Source organism: Protopterus annectens, chromosome 7.part0, assembly GCF_019279795.1.
Source record: "Protopterus annectens isolate FY-2018-M chromosome 7.part0, PAN1.0, whole genome shotgun sequence".
NCBI lineage: Eukaryota > Metazoa > Chordata > Ceratodontiformes > Protopteridae > Protopterus > Protopterus annectens.
In genome coordinates this window covers 1,741,286,701-1,741,311,700 of record NC_056739.1, presented here as the reverse complement: position 1 = coordinate 1,741,311,700, position 25,000 = coordinate 1,741,286,701, and the positions used below count along the sequence as shown (strand labels likewise).

The 25,000-nt window shown below is 41.8% G+C and overlaps 1 protein-coding gene across 1 annotated transcript in view; it reads left to right on the top strand.

The window, feature by feature from the left end:
- Positions 1-25,000, top strand: part of VPS33B (VPS33B late endosome and lysosome associated) — a 2,132,768-nt gene that overhangs the window by 72,555 nt on the left and 2,035,213 nt on the right. The window contains exon 2 of the mRNA XM_044078281.1: positions 10,860-10,971. Coding sequence (XP_043934216.1) covers positions 10,873-10,971 — 99 coding nt within the window. The 5' untranslated portion in view covers positions 10,860-10,872. The remainder of the gene's footprint in view (positions 1-10,859; positions 10,972-25,000) is intronic.

Here is a 25,000-nt window from a genome sequence, read left to right as displayed (position 1 = left end):
TATGATGTAACCCAGGCTGATCCTGTAATTGGTCATTGGTGATCTGTGCTTTACCCTGGTAAGCAAATTAAAATAAATAAACAGCTTCAACCCTTTGCATGTCTTTTTTTTCAGTCATGTCATGTCATAAGGACCCTTTCTTCACAGTACATGAGGGGTATGTCCTACAATGCCTTTAAGCAGTAGCTAACTGCTTCGGCACTATTTTTGAGGGCTTTTCAGTCAGGTTCACATGTAGGCCCTGCCCTAACTTCTCCTGACTCTGCTGTCCTGGGAACTACTATCAGCAGCTTAACCCTTTCAGGTATCTTAACCAATTCACTGTGTCACATCACTTTCTACCCATCTTAGATGCTGGGGTTGTGAGCACATCTGCTCCAGTCATCCTGCAACCGTCTGATCTGAAGTAGGATATTCATTTGTCTGCAACCTGTGGGGTTATGGATCCGATATCGGATCCGAACCGGCATGGTTTTCCAGCTATGGATCCAAGCTTCAGCTCCTCCCTCACCCCCATAATGCCCTGCTCTACCCTCATGATGACCTCAGATCTAGTTTGACTGGCTACTGGTTGGGGGCTCTCAGCTTCAGCTAAGCTATTATACCTTTCAGAAAAAAATAAAAAAAATTTTTTTTTTTTTTGAAAGTTTAGTGAAGGTTTGTTATGGTTGTATTTAACATAAGTGTATTTTGACTTTTATATTTTATTAATTAAGTTTTGTTAGTAGAGTGTGTGTGTGGGTGTAGGCCTGTGTGTCCTTTTTGTGTTACTTTTTTTTTTTTAGTTTTTTTAGCTGTAGTGGCTTTATTATTAAATCTATTTTAATGCTCATCTCGGCCATAAATAAAGCTTGCTGGCCGCCAGCTCTCACTGTTGATGGTCTCGGTGTTGTGTTACTCACGGTTGTTCCGAGTTGTTTGATTTGTTCCATTTTTGGCACTGAGGAAGCCAGGGTCCAAGCTGGAAGGCCCGGGTCCAAGCTGGCCAGACCTGGTCTTTACCGCCAGACTCGCTTCGGCTCCTCGCTCACAGTCGTCTGTAGCTACAGTTGTTCTCCTGGCCTCCTGTGTCAAACTCCAGCTTCTGGAGGAGAGGGAGAAGAGATGGCTGGAGGAAGCTTCATGGCAAAACAGACCTCGGCGGCGGGCCGCCAGCAAGCTTCTCAGCCATCCGCTGGCTCCCATCCGTCTCCCAGCTCGGCTCCGGTCCCTGCCTCCTTCTCGCTGTCCTGAGGAGGAGGGCCGATCTCCGTCAGGAAGGAGACCGAGGCCAGCAGGGAGGCACTCTTAGCACCTTCCGAATCTACCCATAGCCACTGCCCTTAACCGCTGCGGTTTCTGATGCTGATCTGGACAGGATGAGAGAGACAGATGGGAGATGCTCTTGCAGAGGAGTGTCTGGAGTTCCTTCCTCCCGGGAGCTATTGCTGCTTCTTTAAGCCTGTATCCTTTCTCCCGCAGCTGAAACCGTCGAGCCGGGCGGAGCAGCCGGGTGAGTGGGTGCCCCGGCCGCCGTATCCGGCCCTGATCTCGGTGCCGTCCGGACGGACCGACTCGAGCCTGGATCGAGCCGACCTTCGGGCGGAGCCTGCTCGCCCGGCCGTCTGTGTATCCGGGCGCACTGTCGCCGGATCCGCACTGTCCTTGCCCGGCTCGATCACTCGCCGGATCGGAGGGACGATTCGGAGGGACGATTTGAGTGGGGCCAGCTCCCTGACTTGGATGTTTGGGATTCCTGGGCTCTGTTGAGGCCCTGTTGGACCCCGGCACTTCGGCTCCGTCCAGCTCCCTCTGCACTCGCCCGGCTACCATCCGGCACTGGCCCAGCCCGTTTCTGTGCCCCAAGTTGCTCCTGCCCTGCAAATTGCTCTGCCTACTAGAGGCGACAGCCCCAGAGGAGTCCCCTCGCAGGTTATCACGATAAAGGTCTCTCACAGAGCCACGGACTTCGAGAGGCCACTCCCACGGGGAGGCTCCCCGCGGTCACTTCCTTTGAGGGATCTGCTTCCTTCCAGATAAGGGGGTCCTCCTCCCCAGGGGGGAGCTGCAAGTCTTCCTCTCCTCGAGTCCGTGTTCTTGGAGAACGTCCCCGGGCCCCCGTCTATCTCTAGGTGTCCCTCTGCCCCCCCCTGGTGGTGGTTAACCCCGAAAGCGGGCACCAACCGGACACCCGTGGAAATTCCCATCTCTATAGGATCAATAGACCAGCCATCCGACCATCCCCCCATCCGAGTAGATGCGGTAGAGACCAGGTTAATGGGAGACCACAATATTTTAGGCGGCTGAGGAGAAAGAGGTGGCTCAGGACCGTCCCTCAGTCCACCCCACGAGAGGAGAGAGCTTGGAATCGGATGTTCAGAAGTTGGCGACCTTCTCCGTAAAGAAGCTGAAAGCTTTAACTGTACTATGTTAGGATGCAGCTTGATATTAAGGAATCGCTGCAAGCTGCTATTATTGGAGTGAGTGATCATTTGGAGGACCCAGTTGTTAGGGCCACCCTTAGGTCCCTCACAGAAAATACACCTGTCTGACTACACTCCCGGCTGCTAGGCCCGGGCGGGGGACAGGACTGGAGGACAGGGTCACTGCTGGGCGTCAGGCCTGGCTTTCACACGCCAGCTAAAGTCTTAACGGCTTGCTTGCGGCGTTCCTGAGTTGTTTGGCAAGACCTTGGATTCGCTCGGCAGCTGACCAGCGAGGAGGAGGGCGGGGCGCGAAAGACGTCGAATGGCTCGGAATCCGCTTCTCCCTATTCTAGGACAAGGGGTCAGAAAGAAGATGAACAAAGTTTCGAAAGCAGCAGTCAAGTCCCCCTCAATCAACCAGTCCTCCCCTGGCAGAGGAGGGGGAGGGGGGGAGGCGCCGCCAGAGGAGGCAGAGGGCCCCCAGAAACTTGGGTCAGGAACTGAGCCTTGAACGGACCACGAGCAGCACCCTGAGGCTCCTACTCTGGCTCTCTCTGGGGAGGCAGTCGGGACCCCGGGGCACCTAGCTGCGCGCTTGCTCCGGACAGCTGGGTTCTGGGTTCTCCAAATCATATATCATATATTCCTTTCCTTTCCTTCACCTTTCCCTCCCAGGCGTCCTCCCCGGTCAGCCACCCGTCAACGGAGGGGAGATTCAGCATCTGCAGACCAAAGGAGCCATCCAGCCCATTCCCCAGACCAGCCCCCATCCCAGACTCAGATTTTTTGGTGCCAAATACTTTAGCTAGACCAATCTGCCAATACTAGACCAGAATCTGGCAGTCCCCAAAGAACTGGCAGAATGGTCACTCTGCAATCTATTCTCGAATGGTCTGGAGAAAATCCTCGTGCTGCTTCTGGATAGTCTCACCAACTGGCTCGGGGATACATCCTGATGGACAGAGGCTCAGGAGGTTCTGCCGGCTTTCAGTGGTGCAGATCTTTCTCCAGTTCGCAGTCTCACCAGTTTCCCTCAGTTCAGCCTACTTCCGTTGGCCAAAGTACTCACCAAAGTAAGCGGCCCACCTGCAGACCAAGGGGCCCAGGTCTGAGCCTCTTCCCCCACTCTGGCTTCTTACACTACAACTGGGGGCCTACTTCTCTCTTCCTTGAGACTTTCTCTTCCATTCACTCCCCTTTCTGGAGCATCACAATAAATACAAAAAGCATTCCCTGGCCCACAGCTCTATTTCCAGATATAGGGGGGGCCAGAGACACTAGAGTCCACCGAGCCTTCCTAGTTCGGGACAGAGTTCCTCCTGGCGCAGATTCAGGTGGGCCCATCTCTCCAGTCAAGTTCTGTTCCAGCGCAGTTGGTCCTGAGGGCCCCAGCGCAGGAGGCCCCGGCTACTCTTACTTCTTCCTCTTGCCAGGCTCAATATCGCATTCTACTTCTCCTTCTCTTAGTACAGTGGTCATACCTTGCTCTCCCCATGCATCATCCCCCATAGGTCATAGCATAGCTGCAAGCCTCGTGGGTGGCTCCACTCCCCGGGCTCCACTCCAGGCCGCCCATTTTGTGCTTCTCTTTGTGCCGCCCGCGGTGACCACGCGGGCGCACGCCAGCCTCGGGTGGGGGGTGCCGGCCGGGCCGACAGTCCAAGGCGATGGAGCGGAGCAGAGTACTGAAGCATCAATGTTCTAGGGAGAGGGAGAGCAGTGCCTTTAGCGTCTAATAGCACTTCAGGACTTTCTTTCCTTAGGAACAATTGCGATTCAATGGGACAACATGTCTGGACTGACCCCTTACAACAACAAGGGAAACAGGTCTTAGGTCTTACCCTCTTTGTATAGAGAGAGTGAGGGAATGGTACCACGGGGTTGGAAGATCAACGGGGCCCAGGTTTGACATTCGAGGTCGGTCCAACATCCTGGCCTCAAAGCTCAGTCGCAGCATTCTGACCCTTGCGCCTGTGTCTCAAAATTCATATATGCCCGACTTCTCCCTCAAAGTTCTTCAGAATTCAGTTTTCGAATTGCCTATTACCTCCTCCGAATTACTCAAGACTGACTCTGGTGCATGCTTGGCCACCCTGTCTTCTGCTTGCCTGCATGCCCTTGCCATGCTTCACCACCGTCCATCTGATGCCTCATCCCATGGGTTGCAGAATGATTCTCATTGCTCTCTTCTGGGGGTTGCAGATGGTTCTGTAGTTCCTCATTCTCCTAGACAGCCATCCTTGGTGGATTCTAAAGGTCTCACTCTGATATCCCGGCCATCCTGCCTTCCTACTCCGAACCTCCTAAACCTCCATCCCACATTCCTACTCGAACCCCACTCTTGATAAGCTGACGGTATTTCTTCACCTCCACTCTCTATTTAGGACACTGGCGGCTCATAAACCATTAGGCTCAGTTTACGAAGTTCCACAAACCATCCACTAGAAAGTGGGGCGGGCAGCAAAGAGCCTGCATCTGGGCGCGTCGGCCTCCCCTTTAGTGCCTGACTCCCTTTCCACTTTCTTTACTTTTGGTGCTCACGAAGTTCCTTTTAAGCAGTTCCAGCCAGCGACATTTCTCACTATCATTCACCATGAACACCTAATCCTCTTATCTTGCTCCAAATTGTGTCTCAATTCTCTTAAAGAGTACCAAATTTCTCATTTCCCTATAAAACTTGCAGTTCAAAGCACCCTCTTTTAAACAGTCCTCCTCCCTTAGGACCTTTCTTTTCGTCCCAGCTGACTCGGTGGATCCTTTTCTCTTGTCCGGCTACTTCTGAAGGTGGCAGCCATTACATCAGCCTAGAAAGTTTCGTTCCATTCTAAGCTTTATCAGCTAAACCTCCTTACTTGAACTTTCAGCTCATTGGCCTTCTAGGATTTTCTCTGAATGACCCTCTTCCTAAATAAACAATCCGAGCAAACCCTTATCAATCCATTAAATCGCTTCTTTCTTCCTAATCAAGAAACAAGGTTCTCTATAGCTACATGGGTTTGCAATACATACAACTTACTAATTATCTGAGGAAGGCAGCTGGTCATAGGCAATCCCGATAACTGGTCAGGCTCCCTTTTGCAAATCCTCAATTTTGGGGATTCCAATTTTCCAATTCAAAATTGTCCGTAGCCAAACTTTCTTCTTTCTATATAAATCAAGCTTCATTGCCCTTTGGTTCAACGTTCATGCCCATTTAGCCGCAGTGTATCTTGTTCCCGATTCAAGGTCAGCCCAGGCGCTGGCCTGATATTCTGAGGATTCCTTCAAGGCTTCATTGATTATGTTTATGCAGCTTCAAGTTGGATCTTGCATCTAGGGTAGAGTTCCATCTTGGCTCAGGTGTGCTCGGAATATCCTTCCATGATGGTCCCTTCTTATTCTTTCCTGCATATTCCTTGATGCAGACAAATAGGGTATTGTTCTCAGATTTAGAAGTTATCCCTCCACCATAGCGTTCCATCTCAGTTACTGTATTCATTGTCCATCACCAATATCCACCTTCCACCTTCAGCATCCATATTCCCTTTCCTGCATATTCCTATCATCCCTTTTTGGGGTATTGTTGCTTTGGCTTAGCTTTTGCCGATTTTCATGATTCCGGCAGGCATACAGGAGGGAGGGAGGCTGAGAGGAGGGGATCCATAGCTGGAAATGTGAGCGGTTTGGATCGATGTCGGGATTCATAACTGAGTTGCAGACAAATGAATACACCTACTCAGATGGAACGTTATGGTGAGTACATAAATCTACACCATGAACAACCAAACCAGGAACCTCCTTCCTGTCCCTAACCAAGCTCACTGTCTCAAAGTCAGTACATAGTTTTCATGGTCTATTTTGCCAGGACAATTTTGGCCTGAAGTAGCTTTTAAACTACTTGTTACCACTTCTTTTTGCACTTGTATCTAGTACACTTGTGGACCCTTAGCTGGTGTAATTATTTCTCCATTCTTCTGACACAGTTCTACTATGTGTAGTTTGGCTGCTGTACACCTTTCCTATGCATACTTTTACTGGTACTTATGAGATCGCACATAAAACAATCTTTTATAGCATTATGCACAGACCAAAACATACTGTTCATAGTAGTCTTCACAGAATCATGCAGTTTGGGACATTATTTTGTAGGTGACTGAACTGATATCGTGCACATTTAATTTTACACAGTTTGTTTACAATCCAACTTAGTTTAGTATTTTACAGTTTCTCCATTTTTTTTCTCTTAAGAATATTAGTTACTTGTTCATAACTTTTGATCCTCTGGTGCATTTCTTGCATGTGTTCTATTGTTTTATTTTAACCTTCCGATTCTTTGTGGGCTGATATCTTTACTTGTTGGGTCTCTCTCTGACAACAGTGCTTTTCCTGCTGTTGACCATGACCATAAATTATCCATTTATCCAATCTTCCTTTCTAGAAGCTGCACTTATTTTTCTTGCTTTCAGCATAGGTTTCAATGGGGCAACACTATTGAGACCTGGTGGACCGTTGGCTCTCAAGTTGGTTATCCAGCTGGATTCACATAGTTCAGTTCTGTTTTTAATATCCCCTTTTCGTAAACTCATGGGAATTACTTCCACCGCTCTGAATTTAAAGCGGTGGGTGGGATTGCCGGCAACATGTGCTGCAAGACCATTTGTGAGATCCAATTTCTTAATATCTCTAAGATGACGCAGGATCAGATTTTTAAAAATAAATGGATAATTTATGGCAATGGAATATAAGAGCTGCAATCTGTTTTATGCTTTGCCAAGTTGTTTTGCGAATATATTTACATCATTTGCAGTTTAATTATCTGAGGCAGAGACTGGTAAAAACAAGGAAAGCTGCAGCAGTGATTATCTACAGTACCCTTTGTGGTGCAAGTTACCTTATTATACCATGACCCCCCCATTTATATTCCAAAACGTGCACGCTGATTGGCCAGCGTGCACGTTGTAAATCGACTTAAACTAATGGAAAAAGGTCCAGTCGCTTGGACTTTTTCCATTAGTATAAGTCTCTTTTAAAACACTGTCTCGCTATGTTAAAACAGTTTAACATAGCGACACAGGTTTAAAAAAAGCAATGGAGATCTCCGTTGCTTTTTTTAAAGCTGTCTCGCTATGTTAAACTCCTTTAACATAGTGACACAGTGCGTAAAAAGCAACGGAGATCTTGCTTTCTCCATTGCTTTTTTTTAAAAACCTGTCTCGCTATGTTAAATGGGTTTAACATAGCGAGACAGCTTTAAAATAAGCAACTGTGATCTCTGTTGCTTATTTTAAAGATGTCTCGCCATGTTAAACCCATTTAACATAGCGAGGCAGGTTTAACGGAGAAAGCAAGATCTCCGCTTTTTATTGTTCTATGTTAAATGGGTTTAGCATAGCGAGACAGCTTTAAAAAAAAGCAACGGACCCGTTGCTTATTTTAAAGCTGTCTCACTATGTTAAACCCATTTAACATAGCGAAACAGTAAAAAGCAACGGAGATCTTGCTTTCTCCGTTGCTTTTGGCCATAGCTCTGATGTACTGCGTAGGCATGCGCAGTACATCAGAACTGCCGTGGATACCATTCAGCTGCGGAAGGGCAGCAGAGGCATTATACAATGCCCTCGAGACCAAACCATGCCAACCGTGGGTAAATCCCGCATTACCCACACCCAGGCATGGGTTATTGCTATATTATTATGGCAGTGGGATATAAGAACTACAAATTGTTTTTATGCTTCGTCAAGTTGTTCTGCGAATATATTTACATCATTTGCAGTTTAATTATTCAAGGCAGAGGCTGATAAAAACAAGAAATGCTGTAGCAGTGATAACACTCTTTGTGGTGCATTATTTTATGCTGAATCTGTGACCAGGCAGTATTTTCTATAGAACAAGGAGCAAATGGCTAAGAATACTTCAGGAGGCAGAGAGTATGTTACTCTGTAAACCACATGGATACATGTATTAATCTGCACATAATAGGAATTTATATGTAAGTGCACCAATGCTATTGTACTTATAAAATTGTATCATATGTGCCACTTGCTTCTGTGAAGTACTGCATATTGTTGAATGAACTGAATAACAATATGTTCTGGCAACCAAAGAAATTTAGCCCCTTTGATGCTATTGGATAGCTACAGGACAAGAAAATTGTAGATTGGATATTTGAAGGCATAAATATGATTAGCTGTAACAAGAAGCAGGGTTTATGCTGCTTGCAAATCATTAACTTTGTTGCTATTGGATAGTACTGCCACTAGGATATCGGACATTTGATACCGTGAGATACAATAATGATTGGCTGACAGCAAGACACAGGAGATGTGCTATATGCAAGCTAATGCGTTTTTCATTGGTTATGACTATGTGTCTGGAACATTGATTGGTTTATTCTGTCTTTAAATTCAGAGTGAGCACAGCTAAGACACATGATCTGATGAAGGCTAGTAAGCCAAAAGCGCTTATCAGGGAATTTTACTGTGCTCCTGTTTTTGTTGTTTTTACTGAAGATTAAAGTGTGTTTTTAACATTTTTACAGCTGTGGTGGAACCGAGGATTTTTTCCTACTACACTTATGCTCGGAGCCTTCAGCAATACAGCTATGTTTTCTTCATTTTTCTGAACACACACTTTTTATGAGCAACTTTTTCTTGATTATTGCATTTTGATTTTACATACTGTGGAGTGTGTCTGCATGATGATCTTGTTACTTCATCACTGATTGCTGATCTGAACATAACACTTTGTGATGCTGCTCTGTCCTGATGCCCACTGTCATTTTATAAGGAGATTTAGAATTTATGTGAGAGATATTTGTCTAATGCTACACCTTTCAGAGGTTGGCAGAGGTCTGCAAATGGACCTTTCAGAGGTTGGCAGAGGTCTGCAAATGGATCCGTAGCCTATCAGCATTGTGGATAATGAGTGGCCAAGGTAGCATTGAAAAGTTTGCTAGGTGCTGAATTGACTTAAATCGTGCTGTTCTTAGTCCAAGAGGTGACAGAAGTGAAATTAGCATCAGAGATCTATCATTATGGTAAGAATGCAGTCTCCTCCTTAAGTAGTAACGGTGGAATGGATGTGCATTATTTGTTTATAGTATCACTCCCTGGGTGGTTGTAGCTTGAAAGGAAGTTTGATTGCTTTAAAATTCTTGAAGTGTTTGTTAGTTCATAGTTGTGCACAGCCATAGTGTACCTGGTTGTTGTCATGCAGAGGCTCATTTCTTTTAGTAATATTTTTTCTATATTTGATCTAAACAAAGTAGTGTTATTTTACAAGTCATTACTACTTCTGGCTTATTAGTCGTACACATGTTGAATTTACTTAGTATTAAGAAAAAATACATGGCAGAGTGTGCTTTATTGTAGGATGACAGTCTTGCACCTGTGATAGATAAACACATACTGGAGTGTGGTATTTTTATTATAAACTAGACCACTAATGTACAACATAAATATAAATATTTTAATTCCATCCATTGTGACGTTGTAGAATAACATCACAAATCAGGACTGGTTAGCTTTTTATTATTCTTTGTGTGTAATTTATAATGTGTTGTATTCTTGTGAATGGAGTAGTGACATGCTGATATTATCTTTTTAGAAGGCTTTGCTAAAATACAAACATTATGAAAATTAGACAATTGGCTGCCTGTTTTTGATATTTTCTGAAATGTAAAAGTTTCCCATCACATAAGTTTATAATTGTACAGTTACCAAAATAACAGTTTACTTTAGCCATAGATCTTTAGGGAAATTGTCTTTATTATAGGTTCACATTATACCCCATTTTCTTATGCATGAATATGGTATTTAATGTCAGTACTGCATCTCATAATGGTTTTCTCTTGTAGTCACTATGCTTTATGTTCTTCCCTACACTGTCCTACCATTTAAGAAGTTTTATGGCTAGCTTGACCTTCATGCACCTACTTAACATCATTAAAATTACCTCTTCCTTGCTGCTTGTTCCATGAAGCTGTGCAGTTTGCATTACAGTAGAGAGATGTATTCTTGTGAAATATTGTATTACTGGCTGTATTTTAATGGTTAGATGTAATGGTACTCTGTGTGCACCATGTCCATGGTCCTAAGCTGATAGTTGGTCAGTATTTATCATTTTACACAGTCTCCAGTTTTTTTCCATTATTCATAAGATTCTGATATACAGTTATGCTCAGCATCACATAGCTATGTTTCTCTAACTCATGGCATTTCTGAGTTATTGGCATGTATTTGAGTCTGGATGCTTTGCTAGGCTTTCTTTTCCACTGGATAGGAGTACAGTGTAATAAGGACTTGCTTTTCTTCAACTAGCCCCAGTCCATTCACAAGCCTGAGTATTCCAGTGGTGCACTCACAACTATATCCACTTATTTGGCAGACTTGGCTTAAAGTTTTTTTTTGTTTTTTTTTAACTTTTGCAGCATGTCTTTTTTATAATTGTGGGTAACTGTTTATCTTTTGATTTCAGGTAAAACAACACTATGACTGCACCATTTGAGAGAAGAGATGCTCCACAGCTGCCTGATTTCAGCATTTTGAAACAGTTAGCAAGAGATCAATTGATTTATCTTCTGGAACAGGTCAGTTTTAGTAAATGTTGTTTTAGAGTCTTAAACTAAAGTAGTCATTACAAACTGTATTCTAAAAAATTACGAATCTTACAGCTATTTATTTATTATTTATTTTATTTTACATTTGTTTGCTGGGAAGGACCGACTGCACACAGGTCCTTTTTCAGTGGAGGCCCGGGGAGAAATGCTCCAATACACACAGTAAGTATAATATCAGTCAGGTATGTTAACATAATGCACTTTGGGATACATAGTAACATACATACATAGTTTTTTTAACGGTGAGAGATCTAGCTGCATGTACAAACAGTATTTATTTCATACGTTTTTGACTTTTAGCAGTTTGTAGAAATTTTAAAATCATGAATAATGACATATTTAATGTGCTATACAGATTACAGAAATTCAAGGATGAGGAGGATGTACAAAGAAGTATAATGTGAGAGTGAAGGTAGATGAAAGAAGAGTGGAGAAGGAAGAAGAATGTTAGTGGGGAACTGATAAGCTGAGAGAGAGGAAGTCAGTAGGGAGAAGTAGGTAGTATAATGATTAATCAGGGTTTTAAGAACAGCAGAGCCACATTGCTAAGGTGAGTTTTAGGCTGTGAATTTCGTAAGTGTTAGTGTAGGTAAGTGGGAAGCAGCGGGGAGTTAAAGTAGGATAGAGAGAGAAGAGGTACTTTAGAAGTAGGAGAAGAAGAGTACTGTGAGAGGGTGTAGTGTTAATAGAGCAGAAGTAGATAGAAGAGAGAGATTAATCAGGGTGATCACAGTTAGCGCCAGGATTGCCATAGGTGGAATTTTAAGGCTTTTTTGAAGGAGGCAGAGGAAGTTGTGGCTGTGATGTTGGGGGGAGGGTTGTTCCACTGCTTGGCAACAGTGTTGCCATAGAGGGAAATACCTGCAGAATTATTGGCTTTGGTCACATTCAGTAGGTGTTTTTGACTGGATTGCAGGACTCTCGCTTTGATGCATAGGTGAAGCACGTTTTGTAGAGCAGGGTTTTTCTCAGGATAGTGAATTAGTTTGTGGGTTAGCTGATTGTAAAGAATAAGGTTGGGAAGTCCTAGCCAGTCCAGTGTTTTAAGGGGAGTGCAGTGATGTGTTCATGAGGGGTATTGGTAGCAGATTTGGCAATTTTAATACAACATGTTTGGACTTTGGAAAGGTCAGAATTTCTGAGATTGGTGAATATTGGTGAGGCATGCAGAAGAGTAGAGATGAGATGGGTACATGCAATAGAGTTTCTGGTGGAGTCTGTTAGGAACTGTTTGTTCCTGTATAGCATGGCAAGTTTCTTGCGTACTTTCTTTATGGTATTGGATATATGCAAGTCAAATTTCATGTTGCTGTCAATAGTAACTCCTAGTAGTTTGCTGTTTGTGACAGGAGATATGATTGTGTTATTACTGTAGAAGATGTTGAATACAATGTTATGAGAAGTGTGTTAAGTGGGTGGAAAGATAATAAGCTGGGTCTTATTGGGATTTAATATTAATCGCGATTCAGAGAGCCAATTTTCTATAGAAAGAAAGGAGGATTGTGTTTGTTGTAGGAGAATCTGGGGGGAGGGGGAAGCACAGATTAGTGTAGAATCATCTGCATATTGGGATGATTGAGGCATGACGTGTAGCAGTATGTAGGTTGTTAGTGAAGATAAAAAACAGCATTGGTCCAAGAATGGAATCCTGTGAGACTCCTACTGAGACTGGCAGTAGCGGAGAGAGTTCTTGGTGCCATCTGACTGCCTGCTGTCTGCCTGTTAGGTAATATCTAAACCATTGTGATGCATTAACTTGAAACTTCAGCTTGATGTATATGTCACCACAGTGGCGGCTGGTGACTTCAGATTAAAGGGGGGCTGCAGGATACAGCTGAATGGCTGGGGTCAAGGGGAATGGGTGTGGTCAACTAGAAAGGGGTGGAGCTATGCTCAAAACCACAACAACTGGAACTTTAATTAAATACGCTGCCCTGGGTGCCAAACCATCATTATGAAAGTCCAATCAAGACAAAATGAAGTGTAGAAGAAAAAAATAGTTCACTGCATTGGCTACATGACAACTTACTTAATATCTAGATGGAAACACAAAGGTTGTGATGAATGAAAAAATAAATTACTTTTTAAATACATTACTGGAATGCTAGTCAGAAAAAAAAACAAGCAGCACTCAACTCAAACCACTTCTCCTTGCACTGCAGTTCTAATTTTAATTTATAATCAGCTTTATAAAATTACCAAGTAACATGCAGAAAGTAGCAATCTCTGTGTGATACCCCCACTTGTAAAAATGTTTCTTATCCAAAAAAGACCTGCTGCCTGACAACAACTATCTACTTATTTCATGGGGAAGACATGATCAATGTAAAAAATGAACAGCAAACAAGAAACAAGCTCAAGATAAACTGCTTAAAGGATTACTGCACAAGTTATGGACCACACATGATAGCTTGGCATTTTGTTTAGTTTATGGGTAAAGCCTGCAAAGATGACTGCAAGTCTCTAACAAATGTAATGAGCTTCCGAAAATACTGTAATCCTGTCCTTTATTACAAATACTGTCATATGCATTTTAATGCCTAAGGCTTATACGTTATCTAGTTATGTAAATATTTTCTGTATGGCAACAACAAAAAGGCTTTCAATGTTGGCAATTCTTTAACTGTATGCTTATTAAAGCTTACTTGCATCTTACAATCTCTGACAAGCTTACCTGATGGTCATTAGAGCATTGCTAATTAAACACAGAGCAACAGGGCACTGCAACAGCATGCATTTTCTGAATAATAAGCATAAATCAACAGTATAAAAATATGACAAAACCAGAACATTCTGCAAAATCAAGGACAGATGAAAAGCCACAGTCATACTTGTGGCCTACCTTGGATGGGGGGATACTCTGCACACTTACACTGCATAACTGCTCCTTGCCTTGGTTGGACACATCCAGAGCCACTACAATGGGGAGTGGGGTGCAACACGTATGTCACAATTTGAAAGGTCTCTGGCTGACAGTGATGGCTCTGACACTCCTACCTCACAGCGAGAAATCTGGACAAAGCCATACATAGAAGTGGGACACGGGCCCAAAGATAAGGGCAATTTTTAAATATTGCTCTTATAAACGTAGAAAGTAGTAAGTGTTGCATTAGTATGAATTTTCTGAAGGGTATGAAATCTGAAACTCATATGTCTGTCATTATTTTCTAATTTCATTCTTTAATGATTTGCCACTAATTTGCCAGAAAACTGCAATTTTATGCAAAACAGACCAAAAATGTGATGCAAAAATATAAAGTTGCCACACAATACAGCTGGGAACCTGTCAAAGAAGGGACACCTTTTTAATATTAGTACTGTTAACTTGAGCAGCTGACAAAATAAGAGCATCTACATGCATTTCTGAAATAAAAGTAATCTATAACTCTGATCATTACAGCTATTTATAATTGATGCATATAATAAAACGTAGGACTCACCACGGACAAAACGGCTAGTCAAGCCCAAAATTCCAAGAAAACTTTTATTACAAAAACGGTAAGCGCTTTCGCGTATATAAAATACGCTTCCTCAGACCATGACATAAAATGATGTTATCCAAGTTTATATAGTTGTAATCATGTCATTAAACAATTAAATGAGCAATTAGCAGATCAATTAAATAGTTATGAAAGCTTCTTCAAGCAACAGTAAAATACAAAATTTACTTCAGACGCATACAAATACTAAGCAAGTAAATTGAACTATAAATGCCATCATCCATCAAACAGAAAAAGAAATAAAAATGAAACGCATAAAAATGAAACGTATGATTGTAAGCCATCCACGTTTTCTTCCAAAACTGCCATTTTGCAGAGGGATTATTAGGGGGAGAGCAACATTTTGAGCCAAAATTGGGAGCAGTTGAGAGGTTTGGATATTCCTAATTCTATAAAGCGGTTTATTTGCATGTACCTCTTAACCTCTTAATGCAGGAAATCTGCACAAGGCCAAATATATTGGGGGAACATACAAACCGTACTAAAAATTGCTCTTGCTTTGAGGTATGAGTGTCAGAGCCATCACTGTCAGCCAGAGACCTTTCAAATTGTGATATACATGTTGCACCCCACTCCCCATTGTAGTGACTCTGGATGTGTCCAAGCAAGGCAAGGAGCAGTTATGCAGTGTAAGTGTGCAGAGTATTCCCCCCATCCAAGGTAGACCATAAGTATGGCTGGGGCTTATCATCTGTCCTTGATAAACTTAAGACAGTTAATAGAATAACATGTCTTGCTTTAGCATGCATTTTTCTGAAGGTTATGATGTCTGAAACTCAATGTCTGTCATTATTTAGTGACTTTATTCCTAAATGATTTGCCAGAAAACCACACATTTTATGAGGAACAAACCGAAATATGAAACAAAAATCTAATCATTCTGCAATAATCTGGACAGTTGAGAGGTATAGTTCAGCTGGGGCCATCTTTGAGTTTGCTGCCGTTCCTCCCCTCACAAAATCATGATTGAATGGAGCCTCCCCCCCTGCAGCCATTCCAATGTCCCATTCCTTTGTTATTTCATCCCATTTACCATAAACACTGTAATGTGCATATTGCTTTACTGCTGCGATGATTTGGATATCATTTGAAAGTTTTATTTTGCATTTTACAGAACAGACGTTAATAAATATCTGCTAAACAAAGCAATGCATTCTCACAATGAAAGTCGGCTTAGCATTAAAACTTCTCTGCCCTTGAAACTCACATTCATTGAAACAGCATTGAAACCCACATTCAGAGAAAATACATTTTGCCAGTGGCAGATAAAGATTAACTTTGGGCTGTTTTCAAAATTATAGGCCCCTTGAACATGAAGCATACACATGCTCTTTGATATACCTTCCTGATTGTATTAAATGATATTCCTTGTACAATACAATACAGTTGTTAGAGGGCATTTTAAATGTATTGTTTTGAACATTTTTCCAGTAAACAATGAAACAAAATGCATGCACCATTAATGACAAAACTGCCCAATTCAGAACAACTCCATCATAAAAAAGTCTATTCAACCTTTTACAGTCCACCGGTATCAGTAAATATGCACACTCTGAAGAAGTAAAAGTCATCTAAATAATTCCAAATTAAAGAAATCTAACTAATGAAGAGGTTGCTGATAGCAAACAACTTTATATGTCATTATTTCATCTACAAATAAAGTACCTGTTGTCCTTGATGAATAAATTGCCTATGTTGCATTAAAAAAATGATAAGCTAGTAATATCGCAATAGAGAATGGATGGCAAACTGGTAACAGGTTCATAATTACTAGGTATCTTCGCCAGAAAGGGCTGCAGAATCCACCCCCTTTACAGCACAGCACAGTACAGTATCAGCAATGTATCTACCTACTGTGGGAATAGAACCCACAGCCTTCTGCATCAAAAGCAAGTACATTACCTGTTGTGCTATTAACAATGCAAGTCGACTCAGTATAAGAAGCACTAAATTTTGTTCCCCTACAGCTCTCAGCTCCTTGTAAAATTTACTCGACACTCAGCTGTATCTCAACTTTGCAGCACAAGAAATCTGGAAGAAACCAGCATTTATGGGGGGGGGGACAAAATCCTAAAAACCAGGGACACATTTTAAACATTGCTTGTATAATGTTTGAAAGTTGCTAGAATAAAATGCTGTATTACCACCATACATTTTACTGCCAAGTCTTGAACCCAGGAGACCCTGTGCAAAACAGTCAAAACAAAATATCACTATGCCAAATCATGTGTTTTGTGAAAGAGAGGAAGACTGAAACATAAATGGCTACCATTTAGTGAATTCAGTTCTCACCATAGCTGTCAACCTCTTAGCACAAAACACCTGAACAAAGCCAATAATGGGGGAATACAGCTCCCAAACATATTCACTGAATTCAGTTCTCACGATAGCTCTCAACTGTAGCACAAAAAAAACTGGATGAAGCCAATAATGGTGGAATACAGTCCCAAAAATAGGGACAAATTTCAAATATCCATGTTATAAACTTAGAAATTTGCTAGAATAAAAAGTTTTGTGTTACCATGTACTTTCTGAAGAATGTGAAGTCTGAAATTCAAATGTCTGTTATTTTTATTTAACATTTGTTAACCAGGAAAGTCTGACTCGGAACAAAAGCCAATTTTTAGCAGAGCAGGGAGAAACACTCCAGACGCATGTTGTTTGCAAGATGGGAGGACATGCAGATTCCACACCAAAGGCACCCTAGCCAAGATTCAAACCAGAGAACCTGTAGCTGTCAGGAAACAATACTACCAGTGCACCATAGGACTACTGACTTTGCAAGGCAAAACACACAGAAACCACAGATTTTATGAGGAACAGAACAAATATGAGGCAAGCATCTGCAAATGTTTTACAAATGGTGGTGGGTAGGGAATTCAGTCTCTTGCCACCTGCACCCAAGGTATAGGGTTCAAGCCTGAGTATTCTCTACCCACCACCATGTGTTCTCCCTAGCCATCAGTATATAGCAACTGGGGCATTTCACACACATACCCACACACCGGCACACTGCAGCAGTTGTTCCCCCTGAGTCCTCTGTTCCAAAGCTCCTTTGTAGTCCTGACTGCAATTAATCCAAGTGCAAGCTAACAGCTGATTTCCAATGCTCCCTTGTAGTCTTCTCATCAGCCTGTGCATGCTAATGGCTGATTTCTGCTTGGTTCTGTGTGAGAATAGGATACAGTCTGGTTTCCTTCTTGTCTGAGCAGTCATCACCGCACAGACTTTTGGGCTGGCAGGGCAGAGATGCCTTTCTCCTTTATCTGGACTGCCTAACTCATCAGTCTGGAGTTCTGTGAGTACCAGGAACTCCAAGCCAGCATGCGTGGAGTTCTGGGACTTGTGTTTTTTTTTTTAATTTTTTGTACAGGTGGGGGATTTTCTTCTTGTACAGGTGGGGGGGATGCAGTCCTGCAGTCCTATAGCACGAGCCGCCCCTGTGTCACTATCTACATTACTGTTATTTGAGAAACATTCTTATGAATCTGTTATTTAATTCAGAATGGCATGAAGCCCCTTGTGTGCAGTGTTTTGGTGCTGTGGGCACAATACTGAAATGCTGTTTTGTAGCTTGCTGAGGTATATGGGCAAAGCTGCTTACAGTTGTATAGTTCTAATAACTGTGATAGTTCTACCCTGCCCCTCCAACAAAGATAGATGCACATACAAGCTCTCACTGTCTCTCACACACTCACGCACTCACGCACTCACGCACTCACGCACTCACGCACTCACGCACTCACGCACTCACACACTCACACACTCACACACTCACACACTCACACACTCACACACTCACACACTCACACACTCACACACTCACACACTCACACACTCACACACGGAGCACGTTAAACTAATGTTTTTCTCTTCACTTGAGTCAGAGTACAGTAGATTGTTCACTTCAAAATGGATTTGCTCACAAGCTGATAGTGGGTCAGTATTTATCATTTTACACATACAGAGTCTCCAGGTTTTTCCTTTATTCATAATGAAGAGTCTGATGTACAGTTATGTTCAGCATCACAGAGCTATGTTTATCTAACTCATTGTATTTCTGAGGTGTTGGCATTTATTTGAGTCTGGATGCTTTGCTAGGCTTTATTTTCCCCTGGATAGGAGGGACAGCCTAATAAGTACATGCTTTCCTTCAACTAGCCTCAGTTCATTCACAAACCTGAGTATTCCAGTGGTGCACTCGCAACTGTATCCACGTATTTGGCAGACTTGACTTAAAGTTTTTTATTATATAAGAGGCAGACAGCCTCTGAAGAAAGTTCTATTTGTGGCAGTTTAATTCTTTATATACATACATAAGTACACACACACACACACGTGTGTGCATGCGTGTGTGTTTGTGTCATATTGCTGTTTAATGTGCCAAGTGGGATCACCAATACTTTTTATAAATGTAAATTGTCTTACACTCTTACATTTCATGTGACTAAGCTGGTTCTTTTCAATATGTTATCACAGAATCTTGAACAATTCCTTTCAATGCTTTACTTTAATGTAAGACTTGATATTTTTTTTTTATTGGCATTATTAAAAATTCAGCAACTTTCTCATCTGATGAATAGGACATGCTGGAGGGACAGATTCATAACTCAGAGGCTTCCCATACTCTGGAACAGAATCCCAGTTTATGTTAGGCAGAGCCCCTCACTGACTCCGTTCAAGAGAAATCTTGACGAGTGGATGGGAGATCGTAGGTTTACCCCAGGGGTCATCTCTGTGTCACTACTAGACAGAGGCACAGTAAACTAATTCTATTATGTAAGGGGGTCTTCACTGTGTCACTACTAGACAGAGGCACAGTATTCTAACTCTATTCTGTACACTTTTGTACCATTACATGGGGTGGCGAAAGCCACATCACTATGGCTAGGCTTATAAATGCCCCAGGGCAGATAGCCTAGTACCAAACTATGAAACTATGTCTTATCCTTTTACTGTTTTATTTCTGCCATATCTGCATTTTGTTTTATTATATACAATCTAAAGTCTGCAGGAATGGGAGCCACATAACAGAAAGAGTGTTCCTTCTTTTGATCTGAAGATGGAGCATTTTAAATATTTTGATATTCTAACACAACTGATCTAAAAGCACTTTATCAAGCACATAACTGAAAAGCATTAAAAAAACATATTTTTTTTGTTGGGAGGCAAACCCCCTGCTCCTCCACACCCCTGTAACTTTATATATAAAAACTCCACAGTCACACTACAGTGGAAGAAGGACAAAACACTGCAAGTACACCACCAACTTGCACAGTCCCAACACACTGTGATCAGTCAAACCACAATATAAGGAAACTAATGCCAGTGATCAAAAAGTTATAAACTTTCCTTATCAGAGTTATAGTTTGTAAAATGCATTGGAGTCTATCATTTGAACAGTTGTGATTACATCACTTTTTTAGACCACTTGTGATGTGATTATATAAATTGATAGTTAGACCACATGAATGGAACCCAATAGAAAGCAGTGTACCAACATTTATTTTATATTCTCGATTCTAAAGAGGAACATTTCACTTTATGTCTGCAAACTGGTTTTGTTTTAAATAAAGAAAAGACAATTCTAATACATAGTTCTCCTCCCCGCTGTGCAGTTTTTATGTATATAAATATTTCTCCTCGTTTAATGGTTGTGTCTGAAGTGGTAAAACAGATCATGTGGTATAAAGACATTTTCATCAAGGCTCTTTTAACCAACAGGTATTTGTAACGTTAGTTAGGGATAGTTAAGTGAAACATGTAGTATATTTTTACCAAACGCAGGATGTAGAAATTTGACTGGTTATGCAATTTCTGAAGACAAGGTGGGGGGAATTCCAGGAATGACTGAACCATGGCTATGTAATGTAATAATCAGTTAAGTAATTTTGAGTGATGATAATAACTTGGTATGGTCAGCTAGGCATTAGGGTAGCATGTCTACTGAACCAGGCTTCATTAATCATTTTCTAAACTAAACTACCTGTTCCCATATAAAACTACTAGATGTGATATCAAAATATCAAAGAGGTGTGTCTGTCTGCAGAATACTGATAGGACTGCTCTGTGTATTAAACTTTTCCCAGACTGCCAACTTCTCTTTCATTCCACAGTCCACTGGTGTCTCCTGACTGTTGATCTGATAACAAGGTGGTCTATGCTGTTTAACTAGTAGGATTGATGCTGCCGACATTGACTGCTCTGCAGATAAAACTTTAAAGATTGCTGGCAGCCCTCCCCTTCCCGTTTTGAATCACATAGGTGTGTCTTCAGATCTTCTTTGCTATGGTTTCAGAATGATGGAGGAAAATGGTTCCAGACTTCTATTTTTGAATACGTGAGTAAAATTATTTTTGTTTATCCTCCCTTATTTTTTTTTATCCTAAAACTCCTCATAAAGGATTAACCCTTTATGACATTTTTTGTCAAAAGATGTATTTGTTTCCAAGGCTTTGATTTTAGGCTCTTCCCTTTAGTACCTGTGGCTTCACAGAAGTCTTTCCACAAGCATACTTACAATAGGGCATTTCCACCTACTGACAGGAGTACAGACTGTTTATACAGTTTAAGAGAGTAATTCATTTTAGTGTGACTTATACAGGGACTTCAAAAGACTGCAGTTAGATACCACAGGGATTTGTAGTGTATTCATTTGCTTGAACAGCCTCTGTAAGATCAAACCTCCGAGTCTAGTGAATCCTACAGGTCATCAACCCATTTTTTCTCTCCAAAACAGGTATATAAAGTAGTTTAAATGTCATTCAGGAAGGTGAGAGTCTTCCTTTATGAAGATCATGAGGAATCTTATTAGGACAGTGTGCGTCTCTTGTCAGGCTTCTCCTTCTTTAGCATCTGTTACCATGACTAAATGAGTGAGTAAACTGGAAAGAAAACTACTTAAAATTTGCTAAAACTGTTAAACTTCCACGAGTTGTTGCTGGAAGAGCCTCATCCAAGGGAGTCCATCCATATCCAGTTTGCAAAGGTCTTCCTCTTTCCTGATTTACCTGTCATTAACTTTTGCAAGCCTACCATAGTCCTCCTCAACTCAGTCTGGTATCCTATTTGCCACTCCTTTCCCAAGGTGTTGAAAGTCTTCATCTTGTCTTCTCTTCTCAACCAGCTTTGCCAGTTCTAGTTCCAGTTGTGGCCTGGATTCTGCTGCAAATTTTCTGACCTATGTTAGCTGCCAGAATGCCAGCATTAGTGCCATTGGCATCAGTCCCAGCACTGGTATCTACCATGGTATCCATTTTTCTGGCAACAGTCCTATCTACACCTGCAGAGTTACATGATCCTATGTTCTTCATATCAACCTTTTCAACACAAATGTCTTTGCATTTGGGTTTCTGCTATTATTGTGGCATCTGAGTTTCCCCTGTTGGTTCCTTTGCCAGGTTATCTGGTGCCAATACCAGTATCTATGCTGCATTTGTCTGCTTCCCGCAATTGGTATTTGTGTTACCATCATTGTCTCCCAACACAGTATTATGGCATTGCTTAACCACTTGCTTTGTATATAAATATGCCAGTGCAACATCTAAACCTGAACTATGTGCCACTGAGGAGGGAAACTTTAGGCCTGTTGGATCAGATCCCCCACAACAAGAGAGAGGATCCTCAGGCCTTCTGAGATGTACCCATCCCAAGTCCTCCTCTGAGCAAATTTATTCTTTCTCAGAGTCCTCTCCTCATAAGAGGCCCTGCAAACTCCTGTCCAGAAGTGAACAATTTTACTTTGCAGAAGATATCCAAATAGAGGACTTGGATGAGGAGGAGGGGAGAAATACCCTGGCCCTCATAGTTTATATATAAGCATATATGGGTCTACTTCTTCAAACGCTTGAAGTTTCAGAACATTGAACCACACATCATCGAGGACAAGATGATCAGTGCTCTACTACATTGAACCACTAAATTAAAAAAGCTAAAAACTCTGCTTGTAAGTTTTTGCAGGGGGGCATGCCCCCTGCACCCCATCCCCTGTTACTTAAATATGCCAACTCCAAGATTGCACTACAGTGAAGAGAATGGTAAATTTCCCGTTTCTTGTCATTCTCTTCTCTGTAGTACGATCTCGGTGTTGGTATATTTTAGTAGCAGGAGGTGTGAGGGACGCAGCCTTCCATGTGTGTGTGTGGGGGGGGTGCTGAGGGACTTACCCCCTGCAAAAATGTGAAATAAGTTTTTCACATTTTAGTTTTCTTTTTTTGAGTTCGATATTGCAGAGGTTCGATGTTCTACAATTTCAATACTCTGAAGGGGACCCATATATGTATGTATATACGTCCACAAGGCCAACGACCACCAGGGCTTTTGTAAGCCTAGCCGTGCAATCCAACCCAATTGTGTCCCTATGTTTTATGGGTGCTTATTAGAAGGAAGTATGTTAGGAAGTTTGTAGAGGTTATGTGGGGCATGTTGGTTTGGCATTACTGGCTACCTCAGTATTTCAGAGATATGGGGGCCAGACCTGGGGTGAATTTCCAATTTCTCTGGTCAAGGTTATGATTAAACAGGATTAGAGATGCAGTGTGCTTCACATGGATGGGGAGCCTGTTCCAGAGCATGGAGATCCTCTGAGTCACATCTGTCTCACAAACATGTCTTATGTCACAAACAAAATTTAAATATTAGTGGTTTTGATGCTGTTCATTTTGCAGATGTGCAAAAGGTCCATCAGAGCTGGATCTGCGGATTCCTTCTATGCCAGGCATAGATTGCCTGTCAGTAACCTGCAGGTGACAAGAGTATAGAGAGAGGGCTTTAAGGCGATCTGTATAGGACAGTTTGTTTATACCCTTGATTCTCCTGGTAAGGAACTTTTGTGGACATTCCAACTGTTGCATATGTTTGGTCAGGTATATGCCGAAGAGGACATTTATTCTCAATGATGGATCTGATAAGGCGCAAAATAAAGTGGCACTATAACTTCCTTGGACCTTGATGCCTTGCGGTTGTGTGTAAGTTGGACAGCATAGAATGATTGTCTTACTGACTTGGCCACATGTTGGTTTAAGGCCAGATTACTGTCTATATATGTTCCCAGATCCCTGACTACTGGGTCAACTCTTAGGGTTGTACTATCGATGCAGCAGTTAGTCTGTGTGGCAGTTTCCCAAAAGGAACTATAATGCATTTCTTGACATTGAGTTTTAATCTGTGACTTCACACCAGTCATTTTGTCTGTGTCGGACCTCTTGTAAGATGTTTGTATTATGGGGAGGAATCTATGATGACTCACAGTTTGCAGTCATCTGTGAAATGGGTCAACAAAAGACCCTTGACATTAACCTTTACCTCTGAGAAGTAGATGCCAAATGGGTGTGGTCTCAGTACAGAACCCTGAGGTACCCTGCTGATGGACAGACTCATAGTGGAGGCAGCATCACCAGTCCTGACTTCCTGGGTCCTGACTATGAGCCATTTGGCAGTCCATTGACTTATGTAGGGGGTTTATACCCAATTTGGTGAGTTTGTCAACTATACCCAAGTGGAATATTGTATCGAATGCCTTAGTCAGGCGATATGCACTGTTTCCCATCATCCATTGTCTAGATGACCTTTTCAAATATGTCTGCCAGGTGTAGTAGGCATTGTGTGTAAACTCATTAAAATTGCTGAATCCCAAACTTTTGGCTTTGTGTATGAGGTGTAAACTCATTAAAATTGCTGAATCCCAAACTTTTGGCTTTGTGTATGAGGTGTAAACTCATTAAAATTGCTGAATCCCAAACTTTTGGCTTTGTGTATGAGGTGTAAACTCATTAAAATTGCTGAATCCCAAACTTTTGGCTTTGAGTATGAAGTGTAAACTCATTAAAATTGCTAAATCCCAAACTTTTGGCTTTGTGTATGAAGTGTAAACTCATTAAAATTGCTGAATCCCAAACTTTTGGCTTTGTGTATGAAGTGTAAACTCATTAAAATTGCTGAATCCCAAACTTTTGGCTTTGTGTATGAGGTGTAAACTCCTTAAAATTGCTGAATCCCAAACTTTTGGCTTTGTGTATGAGATGTAAACATAGTGTAGGCACTATCTCTGAGTTTGTTGCTAATGACTGCAATTGTGAATGATTAGTGGGAGGGAGAAGGAATACATAACAATTCATACTCCTTACCTGCAGTTTGTGTGTTGACCAGGATTCACTTACAAAGTGTTTGAAGTAATCATAGCAAGATTTGAAATGGAAGAGAACAGCACACATTTTTCATTTTATTGCACTAATAGCCAAACTCTCCTTCCTTTAATGAAAACTTTATTTTACTGTCATGTAATATTGTCATACATTTTAAGGACAATGATACAAAATGCTGTATAGACTGTATATCTGAGAGTACAGCACACATAAGAGAAGAATGAACACAATATAAAGAGAAGACAAAGCTGCACTGGTGCAAAAATACTTCTAAATGGTTGTGTGATAATTGCATTAAAATGTAAGTAACGTGTACAAACAACTGAGAGTGTACAAGTGTTTTATGTCTTTATAATT